The sequence below is a fragment of the Megalobrama amblycephala genome, linkage group LG7, assembly GCF_018812025.1.
Source record: "Megalobrama amblycephala isolate DHTTF-2021 linkage group LG7, ASM1881202v1, whole genome shotgun sequence".
Lineage (NCBI taxonomy): Eukaryota > Metazoa > Chordata > Actinopteri > Cypriniformes > Xenocyprididae > Megalobrama > Megalobrama amblycephala.
The window spans coordinates 11,074,004-11,100,771 of record NC_063050.1 but is presented as its reverse complement, the minus strand read 5'-3'; the positions used below and the strand labels follow the sequence as shown (position 1 = coordinate 11,100,771).

The window sequence follows — 26,768 nt, the reverse complement described above, 5'->3', positions numbered from 1 at the left end:
AAGCAACATATTCTGATAAACAGATCAACTCTGAACATTAAAAACAAGCTACTAAAACGTCACATAAACAGAACAAAATAAAATATGAGAATAAAAGAAATTACTAAGACAATTCCGCTCATAATTTATTCATGCAGCAATGCATGATGGGAGCCATGGATGAATTTTGATTGGTGGCTCCCAGAATGCACTGCAACATGCTTTATTATTCTCACCACTGTTGAGATTCACAGGCTGATTCTTGATGTCTGTGTCTCTAAATGAAAGAGATGAAAGATTATTATTTTTTTTTTTTAAATCAGAACACCTTTTGAGAAATCATTCAGATTATATTGACAAAACTGATCTTGTGCTGTAGAATCACAGTGCTGCTGTAATCAATAATGTAAATCTAACTCAGAGATTGGGCTCTAAATGAGTTCAGTGATTCAGGTCAAATAATGATTATGTGAAAACATAACCAACAACACCTGATCATCTTTTCTCTTTGCTTGACTAGCTGTTACAGCAGCCCAAACAAAATCTAATATTATTTAGTCAAGGTTCAAGAGCCCAACTAAAGCAAACACTCATTTCCATGATGGTGGCTTAAAAATTGTGATTTTCTCCTTTGATTCTGCTTGTTAACAGCAGATCACCTTCCTGACACATTTACTGTGTTAAAATCATTGACTCAGTGAATGTGTCAGAATTAACACAAGTGTTGTCCCTAAACTCACACACTGATGTGTAAGAATTTAACACAGTTTGAGTCAGTTTTAACACATCCTTTCTAAGAGTGTGTATTGCATTCATTTTAACTGGTCAAAAATAGCACATCTATGACACAAATTCTGTGATTTATGACACATTAGTGTGTTAAATATTTTAACACTGCCTTTGTTAAGAAGAATAACACACTGGTTGAGTTAAAAAAAAAGTAACATAACGTGTTGTCCTTAACTAGACACACGGATGTGTTAAGATATAACAGGTTGTGTTGTTTTTAACACATCTGTTTTAAGAGTGTATGAAAACAAGAAGCGAGATTATTTTATTTTTATACTGCGGATTATTTTCTCATCCAATTTTTTGAGGAAACATTGCCTCCTTAACTTGCTTCAAGTTAAACAAAATGCAGAAGCTAAAGCAGAAGTGAAAGTGTAGCACTTTACACTTTACACTTTACACAAGAAGAGCTTTCTTTTAGGAGAATTTATGTATGGAAAGAGTATTTTATGGTTGTGTTGTGGTGCTTGAAAGAGTGGAATTAGGCTGTTGTCTGAAGTTTGTAAGACATTTAAGAAAAATTAGAAAATAGATTAGGATATTTTACCTTAATTTTATAGTTTTTATTTGAACAGATCTAATTTTCAAATCAAGGACATTTTGAGAACATTCTAGGAACATCAAATTTCCAAATAAAATATGGTTCCCTAAATGTTCAGAGAACGTCCTGAATGTTCTGCGAAGATCCGCCAAATAACGTCCCCCGACCCTTAAAAGAACTCCACATCGTGTGCATTTCGGAACAGTCTGGGAATACGTCCTTAACACCAGTGGGGATGCTCTGAGAATGTTCTGGAAATGTAACATTTCTAACAGTGATGCTTCCTGTGACATACACATGCTTTCAAGTAGCCAAGACCACAAGAGTTGGTATTTGGACAGGCCCAGAAAGCATCACCATCACAGCAGAGAGAGAGAAAGAGACCTGTTAAAGAGTTTGATGCTCTTTACTTAGATCTGCAATCGGACAAATGTTTGTTAAAATTTTACTGTCATGGTTTTCATTTGTTCAGAGGTATACGTTTGAATGAAGCATGCTAATCCTTATGCTTCAAAGAAGAAAGAAATCTGTAGTGATTACATCATCTGTTACCACTTCTTCATCATATGATTCTGTAACCCATTCGTCATGCAGAGAAAATCACTTCCTGTGTAGGTTTAGTACTGTTTTAAAAACACTGCTCATATTTCTAAACAACACCTGTTCTTCTGTGAAGTAATCATAATGGAGTTAGATAGCATTCATCAATATGTTAAACACAAAGACGTGACACGTGGACCTCAAAGAGTCACAGATACAGGACAAACTCAAAAGCAAAGTAAGCAGAAAGTCTAGAAGAACTGAAACATACAATTCAGTATAGAGGAACTGTATAGAGGAAAGTATAGAGGAACTGAACATACAATTTCAGTCATGGTTTTCTATGAACACTATGTGAATGTTTCTGCTTTTATATGAAGTGTATTTCATGGAATTTTTTTCTACTTACTTTTTCTGCATATTTTAATAATTCCAGTTCACCATTTTAACAGAACACACTCTCTAAAAGCCCAGTTATATATAAAGACAAAGCTGAAAGCAAACTAAAACGTCAGTAACAAACAAAGACCCGCCCATGTCACTTTCACAAAAAAAATTGGTAACATCATCTCAGGTAAGTTATGATGACGTATTCACCACTCAAAAAAGTTTTTTATGAAATTAGTTTTTGGTAAATCGATAAAATGTCTGTGTTGCCAAGCGGCAACACTGTGCAATAATGGAATGACGTTATTATAATAGGTTAGCTATCTATCAAAGGTCAGCTGCAGTCTGTTAAGCTGTAACAATAACAACATTAATGCTAGAGATATAATGTTGATTAGTTATATGTTATGGACTGCCATGGCATTTGTATTATGGATTAAATCAACACTGGAGACCTGCCTGCCCACTGCCACCACAGCCATATACTGGACCAGACCATCCACTGGCCTACCATGGTGTCTCGAAAAGGCAGGTGCAAGTGGATGTAAGTGTATTGTTAGGGTGAAGTGCACCAAATGTGATGTGTACCTGTGCCTCACCTCTGAAAAAAACTGCTTTGTGAAATTTCGTACAGAAAAAAGGTGAAGTTTCAAGGATTATGGGGGTTCATGTTCATAACCTTCCTCTCATAAGATTGCGTAATGTTGAATTTTCATGAACTGCAATGTTTTTGGTTTTATGTCAATGTTTTATGATACATGATGAACAGTATTATATTTGTTTTTAACGGTATAAATGTACAATTTAAATATTCATGAAAAATGTGATGAAAGGATCTAAAGCATTATCCAGCAAAAGAGAATGGAATAAATAAAAGCACAAGATGTTGGAAAATATGTATAAGGTGTTGTTTATAATTACTGTTAAAGCTTATAATAGCACCAATTGATTCAATACAAACAACATCTCTGAGGAAAAATATTAACTATATACACTTACACTTATTCTAAGTTTTGTTCTACTATTGTATGTTGTTGCCGTATGGCAACATTATCATAAAGTACCTTAAAATAACATTTTTTTCCCCAATTTTTTTACAGCACTTCAAGTTAAGATATTCTAAGAAAAGAAAAAAAGTCAAATATTTGTTTCTATAGGTCTATCATAATGCGTGCGGTAGAGGGTTAAATGTAGAAGATAGAGTCATAGTTTGGGTCTGAGGAGAGTTTCCAACTGGAAGTCTATTTTTTTTATTAAATGCAGTGCCAAGTGAAATCACTTCCCATGAGGGTTTAGCAATCATTTAAAAACACGACTCATGATTCTGATGAACACACCTCATCTGTTAAGACGTACTGTAAGACACAAGAGCAAATCATGGAATTAGAGGCCATTTATGAGAGTGATGAAGATACTGACACTACTGGACCTCAAAAATGGAGTAAAAACAAGGATAAAGGGAAAGCTCAAAATCACGGTAAGCAGAAATTTAGTTTATAGCCAAGAGGATTTTTAGTTAATAGTGTTTGAGGATATTAGAAATGTTCTGTACAATATTAAGAAGTGTGTTACATGATCAATGTGTCAATGTTTCTGCTGTTTTTTTTTTTCTTCAAATGTTTGTCTTATAAAAGAACATGCTATTTAAAAAGGCATCTCTATCATCTATAGACATAGAGAGATTACCTAAAACGGTTGATATGAAACTTAATTTCTAATAATATGAAGGGTATTCACTGATATTTGTGTGATTTCTCTGTTTGTCAGGAGGAAGTAGGTGTTTGGTGTTGATGACAGTGTGTCTCGGGATCATTTGTGTTGTTCTGCTGGTCTTCATCATAGCGCAGCACATCTCCAACACAGCAGAGAGAGAATCTCTGTTCAAGAGTAACAAGAACACAGTCCAAGAGTTCAATCACACCATCAACAGCTTACAGGACAATTACACTGAACTAATGACTGAAAAAGACCAACTGAAGAACAACTTCAGCTCTCTGAGTCAGAAGAAACTGGAGCTGGAGACCAGAGTCAATGATCTTACAGCTGAGAAAAGCCAGTTTCAGAGAAACATTGATTCTTTGAGTCAGAAGAAACTGGAGATGGAGACCAGAGTCAATGATCTTACAGCTGAGAAAAGCCAGTTTCAGAGAAACATTGATTCTTTGAGACAGAAGAGACTGGAATTAGAAAGCAAAGTCACGTCTTTGAGTGTTGAACTGAGGTTAAAAGCTTTTAATAAAGGTTAGTATCCATTTCCCCCCTTCTTTATCTTTACATGTACATGGTTTTAAAAATGTGTGTATTTCTATTAGAATGCAGTTTAGATGACTTGTTGATATCTGATGAGAAGATGAGCTGGTCTAAGACCAGGCAGTACTGCAGGGATCGAGGAGCTGATCTGATCATTATCGACACTGAAGTGAAGCAGGTGAGTTTCTGTGGTGTCTTTTTATGAATGAGAGAAATCACACTTATTCCTATTTTGTATTGTTTTTATTCACACACAGAGGTGCATAACTTCATTTGTCAAGGACAATGTGTGGATTGGTTTGTCTGACATTGAGCACGAGGGCAATTTAACATGGGTGGATAATTCACCACTGAATCAAGGGTAAGTGCTAAAACACTTACACTAAGAGAAAATCACTGTGTGTTTTGTTGGTTGCTCTTTTGTACACTCCTTATCAAAATTGAACCATTGCAACATTACGAAAACTGCTGAAAACATATTTTCTACAAAAAAAAAAAAAAAAATCTAAAAATCCATTCAGTCAACTTAAATTTTTGAGTTATCTTTTTGCTTAAAATTCTAAGTAATTAAAACTTAAATAAATCAGTGGAAATTAGTACCTCAAAAAGTTAAGTTGAGTGAACAAAAAACATTTTACAGGGAACATTTATACTGAAAAGTTAAAAAAGTAAGTTCACCTTACTTTCATAAAGTTAATCCAACTAAACTTTATAAGTTCAAACTTATATTTTGGAAATTTTGGCAAGTTGAACATACTTAATATTCTACGTAAAGACAATTTAACTGAGTCAGAGCAAAAAGATAACTCGAAAAGTTAAGTAGAGTGAATGGATTTTTAGATTTTTTCTTTTTTTTTTTTTTTACAGTGAACATGACAACAATGAGAGATACTTCATATAAATAAATTCAAAAGAATCTGCTTATTTTGTATTCGTAACAGAGAAAATTTGGGATTTTGAATGATTGAAAATTGAATATGTATTTAGGTTTTGGAGCGAAGGTGAGCCGAATGATGCTTATGGAAACGAGGACTGTGCTGAAATTATGTCTTCTTGTACATCTTTTAACCTGAACAACTGGAATGATCTCTCATGCTCTGAGAAGAGAAAAGGCATTTGTGAGAAATAGGGTTCATCCCGTCTTGTTGTGGTTTTACTTCTTTTATTTTGTGGAAGCATTTCTTCTTGTGAATGCTGAATTTCTGATAGAGGTGCCTGCCTTTAAAACAGTCTGCTACATTCATTTTATATAAACGGCTTTCATGATATCAATTTTATTTCAAACTTTTCTGTAAATTACAAAATTGCAAGATGATAATTGCCATTATTTTCTTACTGCTGTAATAAACTCACAGTGTGAATCAGGGTGATCTGGGACACCAAATCTCTAATGTGTTGATGCACCATCTCAAGCAGCTCTGTGTCATTATGATCTTATTCTAGCTCTTATCATGCATCTCATTTGTTGGTTTGAAGTGTTGAGGTGAAAATCACAGTAAACTACAGAAGTCTAAAATGTCCCAAATTGAACTGATTCACCCTATTATTCTGATATTAAGTTTCTGTCAAACTGCTTTTGTATTGATTTTTGCCTTCTCATTGAATAAATGGTCAATACCTTCATTATCTAGTAAATTTGGCACTTTTTTCTACTTCATTCTTTTGTATCTGCTTTATTGCACTATGGTGGGGGTGTTCAAAAGGCATACTAGAAACTTCCAGGCAGGTGTTTTGGATCTGGTTGGAGCAAAACTCTGCAAGAACGAGCCTGGACACCCCTGGTTTATGGAGAGATTTCCTCCAGTCCAGCAGAGCGCAGCAGAGAGCAGGTTTATCAGACTGAAGCAGCGATCTTAGGTGAAACTGATGCCTCTCCCTGTGGCTGTCTGGCAAGTAACTGAGTGAATTTACTCATGTATAAAAGAGCAATTTTCAAGCGGTGTTTGGTGCAAAATGACACAACACAATTGTGGCACTTGTAGGTCACCCATGCATCCCTTGGACGAGCGCTCTCAGAGCTTGAGTCTCATCTCAATGTGCTCGGGAATCTTTTTCTTTAAAGGAAGTGACAATGCCCTTCATGCTAACCCCTTCTTTTCACTCATTAAATCACAGCATCCTGCATTACGCTTATTTTTAACATTGGAGGCATACCCTGAGGTGTAAAGTCCAGGGGTCAGAAAGTAAAACTTTTGAGAAATCCTTTGGTTTATGTTGAAAAAGCTGATCTTCTGCTGTAGAATCACAGTGCTGCTGTAATCAATAATGTAAATCTAACTCAGAGATTGGTCTCTAAATGAGTTCAGTGATTCAGATCAAAGAATTATTATGTGAAAACATAACCAACACCACCTGATCATCTTTTCTCTTTGCTTGTCTGGCTGTTATAATTAAAATTACACCAGCCCAAACAAAATCTAATATTATATAGTCAAGGGTCAAGAGCTCAACTAAAGCAAACACTCATCTCCACAATGGTGACTTAAAAATTGTGATTTTCTCCTTTGGTGATTCTGCTTGTTATCATCAGGTGTCTTCAATAATGGTCAATCATCACTCAATTTATCACTTCATTATCTCATTAACTTTAACACTGCTTCAGTGGGTGGAATAAAAAATATGGCAGGACTTTTACTTTCTGACCCCTGGACTTTACACCTCTGTGTTTAATTCACTGATCTTTTTCTGTGTTTAGTCTCTGGGCATACCTTATGGTGACTCTTAAAGTTGCAAATATAGTGTAGTTCAGCCAAAGTGTTCAAGCGTGAAGACAGCAAGTGTTTTAAGATCATTTACACAACACTGTTTTCAACTAAAACTTTTGTATGCATTTTTGCTGTTTATTTACATGTCATTGGCATTTTGGGAGCCAAACTCTTGGAAACAGGTTTCAAAGTGCAAGTTGATTCAAATGATACAGTTATCAACTCAAAAATGTGAGTTTGGAAAAATGGTGATGTCATGCACATGCATATTAGAAGATCAGTCGATAGACGTGTAGTATTTCTTAACTATGTAACATCTCCAACTACTGGCCTGGCAGCAGAATACAGTGTTTTTAGTTGTTCTCGTGGATCCGTGTGAACAGGGAGCATTTTAACAAAGAATTTTGACAAAACTTTCCTGTTTTTAGTACATTGTTGTTGTGTAAATGTACCCTCAATTGGACACACTTAACCAGTGCGTGATTGTGGTGCCTGAGTTAAAAACATTTTACAAAACACATATGGCACAGTCTCTGCACCAATGATGTGCAACTTAGCATTTTACACATCTACAAGTTGTTTTTTTTATCACAGTTTTTATACAGTTTTAAAAATTGTTCATATGCAAAAATGTGTGTGGTCAAGGTTTTTTTTTCATATCCAGTGAGTCGATGAGCTGGTCTGACAGCAGGCAGTACTGCAGGGAACGAGGTGGTGATCTGGTCATTATCGACACTAAAGAGAAGCAGGCGAGTTTGTGTGAGAGTCTGTTCATGAATGAGAGGAATCACACTTATTCCTGTTTTTATTCACACACAGAGACTCATATCTTCATTCATCAAGGAGAGAGTGTGGATTGGTTTGTCTGACATTGAGAACGAGGGCAACATGAAATGGGTGGATAATTCACCACTGAAACAAGGGTAAGCGATAAAGCACTTGTCAGTGATAAAACAAGGATATCACTGTATTTATTTTTTACTGTATGTCATTTTACCATAACAGCCACCACAATTAATCAACTTAAAAAAAAATCTACTAAAAAGAAAACTCTTTTTCTTTATTTCATGCACTTTCACTTCTGCTTCAGTACAACTTTAGTTCACTCTTGAAACATATGATTGCGGTACTTTGAATACTGTTGATTCATGAGTTGCTTGTGATGCTCCTCATTTGTTAGTTTGTGAATAAGTGATCAGTTTGTGGCTGATTTGATTAAACATTTGGGGTTCTGAATAATTGACTTTTTTTTTTTTATCAGGTTTTGGGTCAAAGATGAGCCGAATAACTTGGCTGGAGATGAGGACTGTATTGAACTGAATCCTGAAAAACCAACCCTGAACAACTGGAATGATCTCTCATATTCAGACTAGAGGCTGACATTTTTTCGGGAATCCCACGGGTCACGGGATTCCCATGGGATTCCTGCAGGATGGGAGTCATCTTTGCTATTAATCACGGGATTTGGACGGTACAGGATAAATGGTTAACGGGAGCAGACGGGAGCGGGAATCAACCAATAGCAAAGACGACAAAAAAAGAAAAAAGTAAATGCACCATTTTGTAGTTTCCTTTTAATACGCCCACAATGTAACGCAATTAAAAAATAACTACACGACCCAGCCGTCCCAGAAGCCATCAGTGCTTTTTGTCACGGCTTCCCGCCGGAATTCAAAGAGCAGTGATGGAGGGAGCTAACAGCCGCGGAGAAGTCGATGTGGCAAAAAATGATTTACAGCGCAAAGTCAGAAGTAATGACATGTCTATTAGTTTCACAGAACTGGTCGTAAAGTCTGAAATATTAATTAAGTTTATGAGAGTAGAATGTGACGGTGATAGCACGATGTACGCTGCTTGTAAGACATGCTTAAACTTAAAAGAAAATCTAGAAACAGGGGCTCAGCAGCTGGTCTAAAACAGGATGGAGAGCAGATTAAATCAAATTCTATGTATTAACTAAACACTAATTGAAGAAAAAAATATATGGGAGCGGTACAGGAGCGGGAGTCAGTTTAAACAGGAGCGGGATGGGAGTGGGAGTCAATTTACCAGGAGCGGGATGGGATGGGATTATTTTTTAAACTTTGGTCTGGGAGTGGGACGGGACAAGATTTCTTTCTATGGGAGTGGGACGGGACAGGAGTGAAAATCCACTCCCGTGTCATCCTCTAATTCAGACACAAGAAAATGGATTTATGAGAGATAGATTTAGTCTTTCCATGCTTTAACTTGTATTATCTTACTGAATCATTGTTATTGTGACCAGTTTAGGTTAGTTAGCCCACAGGCTGGGTAAATTTATAGGACAGAACACGTTGAGCTATTTTTTTTTTTTTTCTATAATACTTGCTTATTTTTTACTTCATACACTTAAAATAATGAATAATGAAATAATGAAATAAAATAAATTTTTAAGTACATTAAATTTGGCTATTTAAGCGATTCTAAATTAGGTTCATTCTCGTGTGTTACGCAGCATGTTTGGACTTCCAGAAGAGGTTTGTTCTTCATTCATGTTCAGTTGAGCTTCTGTTTATGTTCACTGATCAATGTTTACATGTGAGTAAAAGCCTAAATTAAATCTGTTCATCATAAAAAGTGTTCAAGTCTCTTCAGAAAATTTGGGCTAAACCACTCAATTCATATGGATTAGTTTTCTGATCTCTTTATGAACTTTTTGTCAAAGTGGTAGTTGCAAAGCCAGTCAATGGAGGACCAAAAATCTCTCAGATTTCAGCAAAAAGATCTTAGTTTGTGTTCCGAAGATGAACAAAAGTCTTACAGGTTGAGTACGACATGAGGGTGAGTGATTAATGACAATTTTCATTTTAGGGTGAACTAACCCTTTAAGAAAGTACCTTTTCCAATAATATCATTCTTCTAAAGAATAACTTCTGCTTGTACTATTCAAGAATAATTTGTACTGTTTTCAGAGAATTACACGATCTATTACAAACTAATGGCAAATTCCACATGGCATTTGTGTGCCTTTAATAGGCTCATAAGCACGAAGTGCCTCCCTCAAGGCCATTAGCGAAGGGCACATGTTCACTTCAAGGAAATAAATGTACCATTTATGAGCATGTGACACAGGGTGTTCACTTGAGAGATTTCGAGTTTATGTAGGCTATGACCCAGCTAACAGGGAACGTTCTCATAACTTTGGCTATCATTCTGGGAAGGTTCTCTCAAAGTTACGAAAAACGTTTTTCCATTAACATTAATAAAGTGTTTGTTCAATGTTATCTGTTTTTTAATTATGTTCTCAAAAGGTTAGCTCAAATCATTAATACATTGTTTGCTTAAAAGTTATTTATTTATTTAATGTACTCATAATGTTGAAAGAACTTTATTTGAACAAGATTCTTTGAACATCCTTTAAATATTAGGGATCACTAACTTTCTGGCTTAAAAATGTCTTAAGTTTGGATGTTACACAGCAAAATATCCTGTGTTAATGAACACCGCTCAGTGTGACCATTAGTGATGAACACCTGAAGTTAACAAACAGAATCACTGAAGAAAAGAGGAACAAACATTTGAAGTCATCATTGTGGTGATCAGTGTTTCCTGTAGTTTGCCTCTTGACCCTTGATAGTTTTATTAGTTTTTCGCTGACTTCTGTATTATTTGTCAGAAATGCTTGAGACATTATAAGATGATATTGGCTGTTAATTAAAAGTGACATTATCAGAAAGTGGTCTAATCATTGGAGTATTATTTGACTGCTATTCTGCCTTTTCTTCAATCTCTTCCTTTATCAACACAGTATCATTTTCTGAAAACATCTGCAATTGCTGACAGAAATAAAATAACAAAAGTCAAGGGTCTAGAGCCCAACTAAAGCAAACAATGATCACCATAATGGTGACAAAACATCTAAACCTCTGTTAATTCTCACTAAGAATTTCTGTAGATGTATGGCAGAAATAAAGCCAAGCTGGACAATAATAAGTGAAGATGTAATGCTGTTTTTGGAGTTGTTTAATCCTCCTCTGCTGATATCTTGAGAGATTTAATGTATTTTGTTGACATTTGTCTTTTGTAGCTGCAAGCATGGTTTTGTAGTTCACATGACATGGTCATCTACAGTTTCAGGATAAAAAAAAGTCTATATTTCTCTCAAAGGCCATCAGTGTCAGATGAATTCACTTCCTGTGTGGTTTTAGCACTATTTTAAAGCAGTAGTCATCATCCTAAAGACCACAGCTTCTATGTGAAGACAAACTGTAAGACACAGTGAATTATGGAATTAGAGGCAGTTTATGAAAATGCTGAAAGCACAAATATTAAGGACACAACTGGATCTGGAACAGCAAGTAACAACCAGAATGAAGGAAAAGAAGAAAAAACTCAAAAGTACAGTAAGTTTAATTTGAAGAGATGTGTGCAAATATACATATTTGTTTGCATTTTGACGGTTCTTGTTTGCATATTGAGGGTTATCATGAACAAGCTAATAGCCCAATCAATTATCTATAGAGAAAGCTGGATTAATGGTTGATTTGAAATGTTATCTAATAATATGAATGGTTGTTATTTGATATTTGTGTGTTTTCTCTCTGTTCGTCAGGAGGAAGCAGGTGTTGTTTGGTGTTGATGACAGTGTGTCTCGGGATCATTTGTGTTGTTCTGCTGGTCTTCATCATACTGCAGCACATCTCCAACACAGCAGAGAGAGAATCTCTGTTCAAGAGTAACAAGAACACAGTCCAAGAGTTCAATCACACCATCAACAGATCACAGCACAATTACACTGAACTAACACTGAAGAAACTGGAGCTGGAGACCAGAGTCAATGATCTCACTGTTGAGAAAAGCCAATTTTGAGAAGTGTTGATATGAAAATATTTGTGGTCCAGTTTTTTACCCCACATTCAGTGTGTCGATGAGCTGGTCAGAGAGCAGGAAGTACTGCAGGGATCGAGGTGGTGATCTGGTCATTATCAAAACTGAAGAGAAGCAGGTGAGTTTGTGTGAGAGTCTGTTCATGAATGAGAGGAATCACACTTATTCCTGTTTTTATTCACATGCAGAGACTCATATCTTCATTCATCAAGGAGAGAGTGTGGATCGGTTTGACTGACATTGAGAACGAGGGCAGAATGAAATGGGTGGATAATTCACTCCTGAAACGAGGGTAAGTGCTAAGAATCACTGCATATTTGTTTTATTCTCTTTTAAATGCGAGAGCATCACTTCAGAATACAGCTGAAGACAGCTCAAGCACCATAACCAAAGACATTTTTTGTTTCATTTCAGCAGAAAAATAACCCTTCTCATCTCTTTTACTTTTCTGCACATTCACTTCTGCTCAAGCAACTACGTGACACTTGTCATTGCGGTACTGCGGCTATTCTTGATTTGTGAATTGCTTGTGACCTTCTTCTTTTTTTTTTTGTTAGTTAGTTTAGTTGCTGAATAAGTAAAAAAAATCATTAATGTTGATATGATTAAACTTTTGGGGTTTTGAAAATCTTTTCATAACTGAAAATCGGACTTATTTTATTCAGGTATTGGTTCAAAGGTGAGCCGAATAACTGGTGGAAAGGAGCACTGTATTGAACTGAATCCTTCAAGAAGCATCCTGAGCAACTGGAATGATGATCCATGCTCAATTAAGAAAAAATGGATTTGTGAGAATTAGGGTTTCATCCTGTTTTTCATGCTTTATCTTATGAAATCAGTCTTATTTTTTATCACATAATTCATTATTAATGTTTCATTTCAAAGACATTTAGTTCACTTTTTTGTACCATAAACAATTTCTATATTTTGTTACCACTGTAATGTCCTAATGCAAAATCACATTGATTGGCCTGGCTGTGTGGATTGGAGCATTATCCTGCACAAAAAAACAATCCTTCAAGTTGGGAATCATTGTCAGAGCAGAAGGAAGCAATTTTTCTTCCAGGATAATCTTGTATATGGCTTCAGTTATGCATCCTTCACAAAGATGTATCTGCCCGATTCTAGCCTTACTGAAGAAAAACAAGATCATCACCAATCCTCCACCAAATTTCACAGTGGGTGCGAGAGACAGTGGGTCGTAGGCCTCTCCAGGTCTGTTAACCCTTAAATGCATGACTGTTTCGCCAATCATTCTTACATATTCGGGTCTTTATCGACCCAGATCTATATCTAACAGGGAAGGATCTCTATCTGTCGTGATAATATAAAACTCCTCTGATATTAGAGTAACAATTACAGAAGAATAAAATAAATCATATTTTGTTACCTTTTGGAGCTTGAAAGGGCTTCGTTTGAGCAGATGTTTTATGCCATCATCGCTGTCCTCGTCAGAGCTCATTTCCCAGTAAATTCAGCAAATAATGGGCTAGTTTAATGTTTGAGGTCATGAATATGAGTCCATTCGCGATCTCAAACATATTCTCAGAACTAATTTTCAACATCTTCAGAATCAATATTTCGATCGCTAACAGCTTTACCAGATCCATCCAGTGACAGTTACAGTCATATTTGTTTGCGTTCAGTACTTGCTCTGCAGTAAATCGCTGAGCCATTTCATGTTTCTCTTATTATTTCGTTTTCTGTCTGAATGAGTCGTCACTTCAGCATTGTGTATCAGACATTGCCACCTTGTGGAATAAAGGTGAACTGCACTTATTCCATCATCTAAGATTCAATTATTGTTGTGCAGAAAAAATATATGTACACTTATACACTCCTCGGGTCGTTTGCGACACTATACAATTTTTACAAAAAATGGATACAAAAATAGGCATTCTTTTATAATTTTATGATTTTTTTCTTGTTATATTCTTTATAATGAATTGATTTAGGAATACCAAGAAGGTTGATGTCTAACTTTAAAAAATGAACGAGGAGGAGGGTAGTGAATGACGTCCCGGGTCACTAAAGACCCGAGGTATGCATTTAAGGGTTAAACCCTGTATGGTTATTCAGTGGTTCTTTGGGGTGGTTGAGGTGCTATGTAGCACCACTACTGTATAAAGAACCTGTTAAGACCCAAAATAATAAAGTTTGATGTCACCATTATGGAGGTAAGTGTTTGCTTTAGCTGGGCTCCTGACCCTTGAGTGTTTAACATCAGTATTGTTGCAATAACTGTGTTTATAAAGCACATTTATTATAATGACACATACAAAACAGATTCTGGTCAGTTGAAACTGTTTACTTGATGCTGATGCAATCATGTCTTGGTTCATTGATCTCATGTGATCTCTGACTGCATCAGCTGTTAGATTTGCATTATATACATAAGCTTTACAATAATCATGAAGAAGTCACAGTGAGATATACACAGTGTTTTGATAAGTGTCATGTAGACTCGCACAGACATCAAGAGTCAGCGTATGAACCTCAACAATGGTGACAATCAAAAAAAACTTTTTTGTGACTTTAGTAGCTTGTTTTGATCTGTTGAGCTGATCTGTTGAGCTGAATATTTTGTCACCATTGTTGAGGTTCATATGCTGAATCTTGATGTCTGTGTGAGTCTTCATGATGCTGTCTGAGTAATTACTTTAAATCTTTCAAAATATCAAAGCAGCATAGGATAATCTGCAGCAGTATTATAGGGCTATAATAATATGAAGCAACTTGATCTGAATACTATATCAGGCCACTGTGATGAGTGTATCAAAGTACTGACACAATTTTCATGATTCTATTTCTATTCACATGCTTTCGATTCGATTACGGTTATGATTACTATTACAATTCGATTCAATCATATTTATTAGCCAGCCCTAATCATCACCAACAAGCAACCAAGATGATCAGTAAGTAATCTTATCTGTTCTTCTGCTGCAAGGTATTTGTTGTAACAAATGTGATTTAGAAGCACAATTACAACAGGCAGGCAAAAAGAGAGTAAAAAGTCAGGGGTCAAGAGCCCAACTAAAGCAAACACTCACCTCTATAATGGTGATTTCAAAATGTATTATAAATTTTTATATTTTTATAAATCCAGTTTAAATATGCTTATTTAACTAATACTTAGTCCTGGCTTAAAGGATTAGTTCACTTTAAATTAAAAATTTCCTGATAATTTACTCACCCCCATGTCATCCAAGATGTTCATGTCTTTCATTCTTCAGTTGAAAATAAATTAAGGTTTTTGGTGAAAACATTACAGGATTATTCTCCTTCAAAGGGCTTTAAACAATACCAGATGAGGAATAAGGGTCTTATCTAGAGAAACGATCAGTCATTTTCTAAAAAAAATACAACTGTATATGCTTAATAAACAAATGATCGCCTTGCAAGTGCTTCCGCTTTCCGTAATCTTCAAAAAGCTTAAGCTGTATGTCCTACGCCTTCCCTATTCAATTTATGGAATGAAATTCTTCAGATTATATTGATAGATCTGATCTTCTGCTGTAGAATCACAGTGCTGCTGTAATCAATAATGTAAATCTAACTCAGAGATTGGGCTCTAAATGAGTTCAGTGATTCAGGTCTAATAAGGTCTAACAAATTCTCCACAGCTGTTTGCCAAGCTTTCGATTAAATTTCATATTTGTAATCACCAATGAAATCTGACAACAACTGTCATATAATTTATTTTCCAAACACTCGAATCATGACAAAAAAACTGTATTTTTCAGGCTGGATCAAGCTAATGCGCATGCGCAGACCTAAATGCGCGTCTCTTCGGAGGCGCGCGTCTGACTGTTTCTATAGAAACCGGTGATTCTAATGGCCGCTGCAGTGACGCGATGACTTTACCAGCCGGCGACTGGCTCTTATTTAGAAGGCAGGACTTATTCCGCCATATTGTGCGTTTCACTTTCTCCCATTCAAAGCAATATGAGTGACACGTCTTGTGTTATTCTATAATCTTTGGTAAAACTTCTTTCTATTAACAATGTAACACAAGGGATTAAAAAAGAGGGAGAAAAAAAAACTGATGTTAAAAAGTCAAGGGTCAAAAGCTCAACAAAAGCAAACGCTGATCTCCTCAATGGTGACATCAAACCAAACATTTTCAATTAAACATCAACATCTAAACTTCTGTTAATTCTCAATAAGATCTTCTGTAGAAATAAAGTCAAACTGGTTAGTAATAAGTGTAATAATCTGTAATGGCTTTAAGACAGTTTCTTGTGTTTCTGCTCATCTCTTTTTTCTGTTCTTGTTGTTCCTCTTCTCTTTAGTGATTCTGCTGTAAATTACTGTTGCCAGTAGTTTACTGTAAAATTGAGTTTTGTGGGCCACAATTGTGCTGAAGAGTAGAGCCTGTGCTTAAGTTCATAAGAAGATCAAAAACTGTTGACGATATGCTGTTTGTTGCTTTATTTAATAGATAGTGACTGTGTAGTTGTTGTTTCAGTCATAATCTCTTTATTTAAAATATTTATAGTGAACTCTAATGAAATAAGTTTACACTAATAATATGTTGAAATTATTTGCATTATATAAATATTAGTTTATAAATTTAAATGGCAGTCGGACAATTAAAGACAGTCCGTTTCTGCAAATGAAATGAGGTAGCTCGAGTTTTAATTTAGTGACTGGTTGTCTTTACAGTAACATACTGTAGTTTACACTAAATAACTGCAACAGTGTTGCCAGTATTTTGTTTGTAATAACTGAAGCTGATAATGCTGTTTTTGGAGTTGTTTAATGGCAATGGAGCTTGACTTCAACCCAATTTTCACTTTCAACCAAAATTTGACATCTGAACGTCGGAGTCCAGTGTCGCTTGGAAACTTCCCACTAAAACCTAATAAGATTAGGGAATAATGTGCTATCAATGTTATCACTAAACATGTTTAGAATATTTTTAGAGAATGTTATCTTACCTTTTAGGAAAACATTCTGGTAACAAAAATAAAACTAGCATTACAAGCAGATAACAATGTTCTCAGAACATTCTGGAACAATAAAATTTCTAGGTGGGGTGACCTCACATTGTGACCACATGGTGAGATCACTGTGAGTTCAAATTGTTGACTGGAAATGGAACCACTTCCTGTTTATAGTTATCACTATTTAAAAATAATAATAATAATAATAATAAAACACTACTTATTCTGAGGACCACACCTCATCTTTGAAAACACACTGTCTGACACAGTGAATAATGGATTTAGAGGACTTTTATGAAAATGATGAACCCAGAGATATTAAGACCACAGCTGGACCTCGAACACTGAATCACAGCTGGGATGAAGGAAAAGATCAAAAGCTCAGTAAGCAGAAATTACTTTATAGTAGAAATGGTGTCGTAGATGTTGTTAAATGTTTTGAGGAAATGAGAACTGTTACATACAATTTCAAATATTTTTTCTTAGAACATTTTGTCAGTGTTTCTGCTTTTATATTTAATGTATTAACAGTAGGTGATCATATTTCTCATGGTGGGGTGAGCAAGGGGTGGGCAATATGACCATTTTATTTGTAATATGAGAAATTGTATTTCACAATAATTATTGTTATATAAAAAAGATATTTACAAACAGTATGACAAATACAATAGAGATACAAATTAAATAAACTTTTTTTCAGATACAGTAGGTTTATTTACCATATATATATATATATAAGTTTCCTTTAGTTGGGCAGTTTGACTTTTGGCTTTTTATGTGAGTTTGTGGTCTTTGTAACTGTTTACCAAAACACATCATTTGTTGCAAAGAAAACCAGAAACAATGATGATCAGGAGATATAGTTTTCATCATGAAGCAAAAGCATTTGCTTCTGAGAGTGCAAGCATGATGAACCAACATCACATTATAACATTGATTCAATGCCATTTCCATTGATTTTTTTTGTTGAGATTTCAACATTTTTCAACGTTAATTGAGGGTGCAAAAGTGATATTGATTCAATGAGGTTAAGGTTGACACATTAATGTTGATTTAACATTATTTCGATCATCGCTTGCTATCTGGACAATCAGTACTGTGATTGACAAGGCCAAAATCTTAAGAATGGGCTGCAGGACAGCATGGGCCGGGTCTCTGACGTCACACTTGGATGTCCAAGTTTCACATTTAACTATGGTGAGAGTTACTCACAAACATACATCAAGAATCAGCCTATGAATCTCAACAATGGTGACATGATTAATGCCGCAATGCATTCTGGGGGCCACGGATGAGTTTTGCAAGATGCACCCAGAATTGTGGCATGAAGCATGTCACCGTTGTTGAGATTCATACGCTGATTCTTGATGTCTGTGTGTGAGAATCTTTGATAGAGTTTAAAGTGTTTAGTAAACAATGTGATTTAAAACTCATTCAGCTTTTCTGATTAAAACTGTTTTATTGTTGTATTTCTAGAAGAGACCCAACACAAACTTAAGATTTTGCTCATATGAAACTCTAGTCATTAGATCATGAGGATTTTATTATCATCAAACAGCTGACAGCTAGCCTGGATGCCAGCCGAACTTAGCCCCGCCCACAACATTTTGAGGTCGGGGAGTTCTGTCTGGACTCGATCCGTAGAGGAGTAATTATGCCCGAACAGAAACTGTTCGGACCAATCACATTGTCAGGGCGATGATTGACAGATTATCACCAGAAACGTAATCAGCCACGTCATCAAAGAGCGCTTGGGGAGTTTGATTGACAAGCGATCTAACCAATCAGAACGCCGATCCGCCATTTTGTCTGACAAAGCAGTCAGGAGTTAACATCGGTTAACATCGGTGGAGTTAAACTTGAAAATTTGTGCATATTGACGTCTTTCCGCGTTTGAAACAACATTCATTCTCATGTTCATTTGATGCTATAAATGGACTAGTAGGAAGATCGGTTAACGAGCCTCTTGAGCTGAGGCGCTACAGCAATCTGTCACGATCATGGTCACAACACATTAAAGAGCCACAAAACGGTTTTTATGGTTTGAATTTTTTTAATAACTACACAGTTTGAAAGCTGGGACTTTGTTTAATATCATAAGTAACCTGCTCTGTCTCGTCTGTCGATGTGTTGTCAGTTTCCTCTTTGCTCCGCGATGTATTTTCCACTCTGTGTGGCGTGACAGCGCCACGGCTTGTCGGACAAAGCAACAGTAACTAAGGGGGGCGGGTCTTTGCGAAAGGTCAATTAGTTTACAACAACGATGGCTGTTGTTGAAGAACTGAGATGTGTAGATTCCGCCATCGCGTCCGTTATAGAAGATATCGACAGCGCATTAATTTTAAAAGAGGAACAGAGGACCGCGATCAAGGCATTTGTCGATGGGAAAGATGTCTTTGCCGTCCTTCCTACGGGATTCGGCAAAAGTTTGATTTATCAGCTGGCCCCAATGGTCGCTAAGAAGAGTTCTGTTGACAACTATGCGTCGCTCAACATACGTCACTTACTCTGTAGCTCTGATTGGTTGTAGGTCTATCCATTTGAGGCCTTTCCTGGATTGGTTGAAATACGCCCCCATAATCAAAGCCCAATGGAGCAGTATCAGACTCATATTCGAACTAGAATTGAGTATGACCTCGTCAGGCTAGCTGACAGCAGCTGATCACATTAATTCTTGCCTTTAATGCCAACAAACAGCTACAACAACCAGAGAAGAACTAACACTTAAAAAGCCAAGTGTAAAACTGGCTTACTAAAGCAAACACTGACCTTGATAATGGTGACATCAAACAAAACTATTATTTTCAACAAATCATCAACATCTAAACTTCTGTTAATTCTCAGTAAGAGCTTCTGTAGACGTGTGACAGAAATAAAGTCAGTCTGGTTAGTAATAAGTGAAGCTGGTAATGCTGTTTGTGGAGATGTTTGATCAGATCTTGAGATATTTAATGTCTTTTATCTTCAGTTGATTTCATCTAAGGCTGTGGCTGAAGTCGTAGTTCTTGTTGTTCCTCTGTCCTTCAGTGATTCTGCTCGTTATCACCTAATTATCTCATTAACTCCAACACTGATTCAGTGTTACATTTAACAGCATGTAGTGTGCACACTGAAGAGTGTGGACCTAAGAGATCTGGGCTAACCCATGTGGGGCCTCCATGGGTGTGCTGGCTGGGAGACAGTGACAGTTATTATCTATGTTTTCTCTCTGTTCGTCAGGAGGAAGTAGGTGTTTGGTGTTGATGACAGTGTGTCTCGGGATCATTTGTGTTCTTCTGCTGGTCTTCATCATACTGCAGCAGATCTCCAACACAGAAGAGAGAGAATCTCTGTTCAAGAGTTACAAAAACGCAGTTGAAGAGTTCAATCAGACCATCAACAGCTTACAGGGCAATTACACTGAACTAATGAAGAAACTGAAGTTAGAGACTGAACTAAGGAAGTTATATGAACAAGGTCTGTACAAATGGATTTATATGTATATTTGCACTTTCCAACACAATAAATAAAATAGTCTGTATTTATTGAAAGGAAGTGGCAGATTCTTAATATCTGCTGAGCAGATGAACTGGACTGACAGCAGGCAGTACTGCAGGGATCGAGGAGCTGATCTGGTCATTATCAAAACTGAAGAGAAGCAGGTGAGTTTGTGTGAGAGTCTGTTCATGAATGAGAGGAATCACACTTATTCCTGTTTTTATTCACATGCAGAGGTGCATATCTTCATTCGTCAAGGGTAGAATGTGGATTGGTTTGACTGACATTGAGAACGAGAAGATAATGAAATGGGTGGATAATTCAACACTGAAACAAGGGTAAGTGCTAAAACACTTTGGATGCTCTTTAATGATGAATAGCCTTAAGCTCCTCATTTATAAATAAAATTGTGGCAACAGATTACAAGAAATATTATTAATTAAATTCAACAAATAAGAATTGAGTTAGAATTAATCAATTAATTCCTTAAAATGCAATCATTTAATATTGGTAAAAATTTAAACAAAAATATCAGAATAACAGACAGACTTCAAAGATTAATTAAGAACTCTTTGGTTTTTATTGCCAACATTGGTCTACAGTTCATCTACAGTTCTTTTTGAGAATTAACAGGTTTAGATGTTATTATTTTATTGAAATTATTTGATCACCATTATGGTGATCATTGTTTCAGTGTTAGTTGGGCAGTTTGACTTTGTGTTTACTAAATCAAATAATTTGTTGCAAAAAAAAAAAAAAAAACTATGAACAGAAACGATCAGAAAAAGTTTAACAATCTTAAAAAATTAGACTAATTTCATATTAATACATTTTAACTAACAATTTTGTGGGCACAGATGAGACATTCTTAATTTCTTTTTTTTAAATACACTGTAGGATTTTATTTTTTGATACACAGACATACAGAATCAGTATATGAGTCTCAACAATGGTAACATACTTCATGCTGCAATGCATGCTGGGAGCCATGAGTTTTATTCTATGGTGTCTCCCAGGATGCATTGCAGCATGAAAGCGTGTCACTATTGTTGAGATTCATATGCTGGTTCTGTAAATCTGTATCTAAAAATTTTTTAAAAATCCAACAATGTATTTACAAACCAAAATCTGATCTGTCTGATCTGTGCCAACAAAACTAGATTGATGAAAGTCTATCAATGTCAAATAACTACTTTTAGTCAGTTAAAAGACAAAACAGTCAATTTGTTTTACAATGATTAAAACTTTTATCATCTCATTGCCTTGTTTTTGTTGCTGTTTTTGTTTTTTTGTTTTTTTACAACAAATTATGTGCTTTAGCAAGAACTTTCATTGAACATTCGGGGCTCTGAATACCTGAAAAACTGACACATTTTATTCAGGTTTTGGTTCAAAGGTGAGCCGAATAACGATGGAAATGAGGACTGTATTGAACTGGATCCTGAAAAAGACCCTGTGAACAACTGGAATGATCTGCCATGCTCTGAGAAGAGAAAGGGGATTTGTGAGAATTAAATTGTATCTAGTCTTGTATGTATAATTATATACTTGAATGTATAATTTCTGCCATGTGATGTTATATGAATTTGTTAAAAGGAAAATGTAAAATTGTCATTATTTTCTCATTGCTTTTGTAATCTCACAACATCCTGTTTCTCATGATGTGAATTAGGGTGATCTGAGACACCAGACCTCTGATGTGTTCATGTCTTGTTCCATCACAAGCAGCTCCATGATCTTATTCTAGCTGTTATCATGAGCCAGTCTGAAGTGTTGAGGTGAAAATCACAGTAAAGTACAGATGTTTAAATGCTCTGATTCACTATTCTGATATTGAGTGTCTGCGAAACTGCTTTTAAATTGCTTGTTTTAATAAAATTGTCATTCGACATTATTATCATAGCATTTTGTTTTTATTTCAAATTTAATGCTGCAAATTTGAATCCAGGAGGGAAGTGGTATGGAGGCAGAACCGGTGGAGGGACAGAGAGCCAGGCCCCAGTGGTGGAAGAATGAGTGCCCTCTGTTGGTTATACTGGGCAGCTGACAGGTGTAACACAGATATCACTGTATTCATTTTAGAGCATAGACTGTAAAAAAACATGGATGACGCGATGCCGCTTCCTTCCATTGTATTGAACTGAAGCCGGACGCCGATGGACGCTGACACGTTACGCAAAAAACGTCCCAAAAAAAAGGTTTGGAACCTGGGCATGCGCAGAAAGACTCGTCAGTGGAGCCCGGAGGCGGAGTCGCGGTATCAAACTTCCGCCCAGACGGCTGCGTCATCATTGATGTATTTTAACTATTCTTTATAAATTATATGTAATTTAAAATTCTACCTATAAAATAATAGGCTATTCTGTTTCTAGAGCAATAATATTTTTGAAACAGCAAATTCAGTAGATGAACTCAATATAATATGTCTCTAGAAACTCTAAAATGTCAGAAACGGTCCTGCCATTTTAAATAAAAGGTTTAAACTAACGTTACAGGAGATCGATTGCTGTAGACAGTGCTCTATAATTAATTAGAGTAAGCTATCATTAGTTTTATCCTGCTAATTATTATTTTATACCCATAAAAATTATTATAATTGCCAGATAATGATCACCTGCTTTTTTTCCGTCAGGGCTAACGTTAGGCGTGTTATCTTAACTAATAACGTTTATTAATTAGCTTATGAAGTCCACATTTAATGTTACCGAGAAAAGCTCAGATATCCGTCAGATCCTGTAGGTCGGTTAGTACAGTTTACTGCTGAACAGCTCATTTTGTCTGTGTGAAATAACACAGAAACTGAAAATTAATAGTTATTTATTTATCTTCAATCTCCCCTCGAAGCTCCGACAGTCAGAAAATTTTATTTGAAGCATAATTCATTTTTATGTTTTAACTTAAGTCTTATTCGTCTGCATTGAGCGGGCGGGGTTTATGACCTGTACTGCATCCAGCCTCCAGAGGGCGATCAAAGAGCCCGCAGCTTCACTTTTCAGGACGTATGAGGCACACCCGTTTTAGAGATTATAAAAAATTTGATTATTACTTTATTGAATACTTTATTAAATTATGGGATCACAAGTAGACGAGGGAGACGCATTCCTGTGTACACTTGCTGTTTTAATCTGTCTCTTTTGTCCACTTTCGATCTAATACTGTTGAATAAAACAGCATATGCATAAGCATGGACCAGCTCAAACCAGCATACCAGCTTCAAAACCTACCTTAACCAGCACATGCTGTTTTTTTTTTTTGTTTTTTTTTCAGCAGGGGGAATAAGCTGACATAATGTTTTTTTTGCCATCAAACCAAACTTGTGTCTTCAGCCAATGCTTAAATCCAGGCTGGCTAGTGTGTTTCCTATATTGTTTATGCATTAGGTTAGAAGGCAGAGAGTAGGTGGTCTTTTGTGGCTGTTTGAACACATTCCACCACGTGAGCGTCTACACCACACTCTCATAATAATAATACACTTTTTTGTGTTATAACTATTTTAACACATTTTGTTTCATTTTAAGTTGATCATGTGTAAAGAAAGAAAGAGAGAGAGAGAAAGAGAGAAAGAAAGAGAGAGAGAGAGAGAGAGAGAGAGAAAGAAAGAGAGAGAGAGAGAGAGAGAGAGAGAGAAACAACACTGTGTCCAACACAACATGTGTTAAACTATCATCCAATCACATTGCTGCTACGTCACTCCACAAGCCGTTAAGCAAGTTCATGCCTCTTTCTTCATCGGTGGATGACTTGTGTTCATTTTGACACATTCATTGTATCATGATTTTAACACAGTAATTGTGTCAGGAAGGTTTGTCTGTTAACAAGTAGAATCACCAAAAGAGAAAATCACAATATTAAGTTACCATCATGGAGATGAGGGTTTGTTTTAGTTGAACTTTTGACCCTTGATTTTTAAATAGTGGAGATTGTTTGGCTGCTGTAACTGAGTTCTAACAGCCAGACCAGCAAAGAAAAAAGATGATCAGATGTTGGTTATGTTTTCACATAATCATTATTTGATCTGAATCACTGATCTCATTTAGAGCCCAATCTCTGAGTTAGATTTACATTATTGATTACAGCAGCACTGTGATTCTACAGCAGAAGATCAGCTTTATCAATATAATCCAGTAATTTCTCAAAAATTGTTCTGATAAAAAAAAAAAAAGCCTTTCTTTTAGGCACACACAGACATCAAAAATCAGCCTGTGAATCTCAACAACGGTGACAAGCAACATATTCTGATAAACAGATCACATTAGAAAACAAACTACTGAAAGTCACATAAACAGAACAAAATAAAATAGTGAGAATAAAGGAAATTACTAAGACAATTCAGCTCATAATTTATTCATGCAGCAATGCATGATGGGAGCCATGGATGAATTTTGATTGGTGGCTCCCAGAATGCACTGCAACATGCTTTATTATTCTCACCACTGTTGGGATTTACAGGCTGATTCTTGATGTCTGTGTCTCTAAAAGAAAGACTTTTTTATTTTTATTTTTATCAGAACACCTTTTGAGAGATCCTTTGGATTATATTAAAAAAAGCTGATCTTCTGCTGTAGAATCACAGTGCTGCTGTAATCAATAATGTAAATCTAACTCAGAGATTGGGCTCTAAATGAGTTCAGTGATTCAGGTCAAATAATGATTATGTGAAAACATAACCAACAACACCTGGGGCCGTATTCACAAAATATCTTAAGGCTAAAAGTAGCTCCTAAATTGCCGATTTAGGAGAAGCTCTTAAAAATAATGGGCGTGTCAGTCCTAATTTTAGGAGTCCTACATTTTTGCTCTAAGAGTATTTCACAAAGCATTTTAGCGCTAAAACTAGCTCCTAAATCTGTGAAATGTTAGGAGTAGTCAAGAGGACTCCTAAGTCACTAAGACCAAATCACAAACAGTCCTAATCCACCCAAAGACACTAAACATCATTGAGGCAACAGCGACAGAGCCTTAGGTGCTGAACCTTTTCTTCATAAATGCAATAAAATGCAATGCAATAAAAAAAATTTGATTTATAGATTTGAATCTACGATGAGACGCCAAAAATTAATCTTTAACAAATAAATAAATATTGTCTGATTACCTGTGGCAGTGGTTTTCATGGGTTCACACTTACAAATAATTTAATAGAGTAAAAAAAAAAAAAAAAAAAAAAAAAAATATATATATATATATATATATATATATATATATATATATAGTCTGTGTATTTATTCCTCTTCTCGAGCTGATTAGAAAGACCGTTTGAAAGTGTTTCTCCCAAACTTTGTTTATAAAACATAATTTGTCGGTTGAATTCTGCATTCTCTTGAGATGAAGACATCCAAGAGGTGGACAATTACTAGTTTAATTAGTGACATTTAGCCCACATTTTAAAACCTTTATGGCAAAAATATCTCAACATTTTATTTTGACTGTGGGAACATTTTTATTAAAAAACATTTATTTGAATATGTCAACATTTGTATTTTAAAACCTTTATTTTAATATGGAAACATGACACCTCATTCTACAATATTTCTATGATTAAATCGCTGACTCCTCCCCCATCAGCCAATCACTGTTTGTTTACTCCATATCAACGAGGTCAACCCCGCCCTTACTCTTAGCTTAAGACTTCAGTCTATTCCTTAGTAAAAGTTTGTCTCAGCAGCTTTGTGAATAGGTTTTAAGAGAAAACTCTTAGCTAAGAACTTTTACTGCTATTTAGGAGAACTCTTAGTGGTAAGATAAAATGTTTTGTGAATACAGCCCCTGATCATCTGTTCTCTTTGCTGGTCTGGTTGTTATAATTAAAATTACAACAGCCAAAACAAAATCTAATATTAAAAAGTCAAGGGTCAAGAGGCCAACTAAAGCAAACCCTGATCTCCATAACGGTGACTTAAATTGTGATTTTCTCCTTTGATTCTGCTTGTTAACATCAGATCACCTTCCTGACACATTTACTGTGTTAAAATCATCACACAATGAATGTGTCAAAATTAACACAATAAGTGTTGTCCCTAAACTCACACACTGATGTGTAAGAATTTAAAGGATTAGTTCACCCCCATGTCATCCAAGATGTCCATGTCTTTCTTTCTTCATTCGAAAAGAAATTAAGGTTTTTTGATGAAAACATTCCAGGATTATTATCCTTATAGTGGACTTGAATGGGCACCAAACGATTGAAGGTCAAAATTACAGTTTCAGTGCAGCTTCAAAGGGCTTTAAATGATACCAGATGAGGAATAAGGGTCTTATCTAGCGAAACGATCGCTCATTTTCGATAAAAAAATGTAAATGTATATG

At 35.7% G+C, this 26,768-nt stretch overlaps 3 protein-coding genes across 3 annotated transcripts in view; all 3 read left to right on the top strand.

Annotated features, from left to right (window-relative positions):
• Positions 1-9,626, top strand: part of LOC125271369 (CD209 antigen-like protein C) — a 47,228-nt gene extending 37,602 nt beyond the window's left edge. Inside the window, exons 4-5 of the mRNA XM_048195440.1 lie at positions 8,011-8,114; positions 8,453-9,626. Coding sequence (XP_048051397.1) covers positions 8,011-8,114; positions 8,453-8,564 — 216 coding nt within the window. The 3' untranslated portion in view covers positions 8,565-9,626. The remainder of the gene's footprint in view (positions 1-8,010; positions 8,115-8,452) is intronic.
• On the top strand, positions 3,443-6,094 carry LOC125271365 (CD209 antigen-like protein C). The gene is made up of 5 exons (XM_048195434.1): positions 3,443-3,713; positions 4,004-4,477; positions 4,549-4,664; positions 4,744-4,847; positions 5,474-6,094. The coding sequence occupies exons 1-5, from the start codon at positions 3,614-3,616 to the stop codon at positions 5,613-5,615; spliced, it is 936 nt and encodes a 311-aa protein (XP_048051391.1). The 5' UTR covers positions 3,443-3,613; the 3' UTR covers positions 5,616-6,094.
• A 7,589-nt stretch (positions 9,627-17,215) lies between the features above and the next one.
• LOC125271377 (CD209 antigen-like protein 2) lies at positions 17,216-22,367 on the top strand. The gene is made up of 5 exons (XM_048195452.1): positions 17,216-17,372; positions 20,208-20,444; positions 20,520-20,629; positions 20,700-20,803; positions 21,848-22,367. The coding sequence occupies exons 1-5, from the start codon at positions 17,264-17,266 to the stop codon at positions 21,978-21,980; spliced, it is 693 nt and encodes a 230-aa protein (XP_048051409.1). The 5' UTR covers positions 17,216-17,263; the 3' UTR covers positions 21,981-22,367.
• Positions 22,368-26,768: the final 4,401 nt, after the last annotated feature.

What these genes read in the sequence shown, in the direction of transcription:
- LOC125271365 (XM_048195434.1), top strand. Translation starts at nt 3,614, where the DNA reads ATGGAATTAGAGGCCATTTATGAGAGTGATGAAGATACTGACACTACT. An exon ending in AGGGAAAGCTCAAAATCACG is followed by an intron (nt 3,714 to 4,003) that starts GTAAGCAGAAAT and finishes TCTGTTTGTCAG; the next exon opens with GAGGAAGTAGGTGTTTGGTG. An exon ending in GTTAAAAGCTTTTAATAAAG is followed by an intron (nt 4,478 to 4,548) that starts GTTAGTATCCAT and finishes TATTTCTATTAG; the next exon opens with AATGCAGTTTAGATGACTTG.
- LOC125271377 (XM_048195452.1), top strand. Translation starts at nt 17,264, where the DNA reads ATGGATTTAGAGGACTTTTATGAAAATGATGAACCCAGAGATATTAAG. An exon ending in AGGAAAAGATCAAAAGCTCA is followed by an intron (nt 17,373 to 20,207) that starts GTAAGCAGAAAT and finishes TCTGTTCGTCAG; the next exon opens with GAGGAAGTAGGTGTTTGGTG. An exon ending in AAGGAAGTTATATGAACAAG is followed by an intron (nt 20,445 to 20,519) that starts GTCTGTACAAAT and finishes ATTTATTGAAAG; the next exon opens with GAAGTGGCAGATTCTTAATA.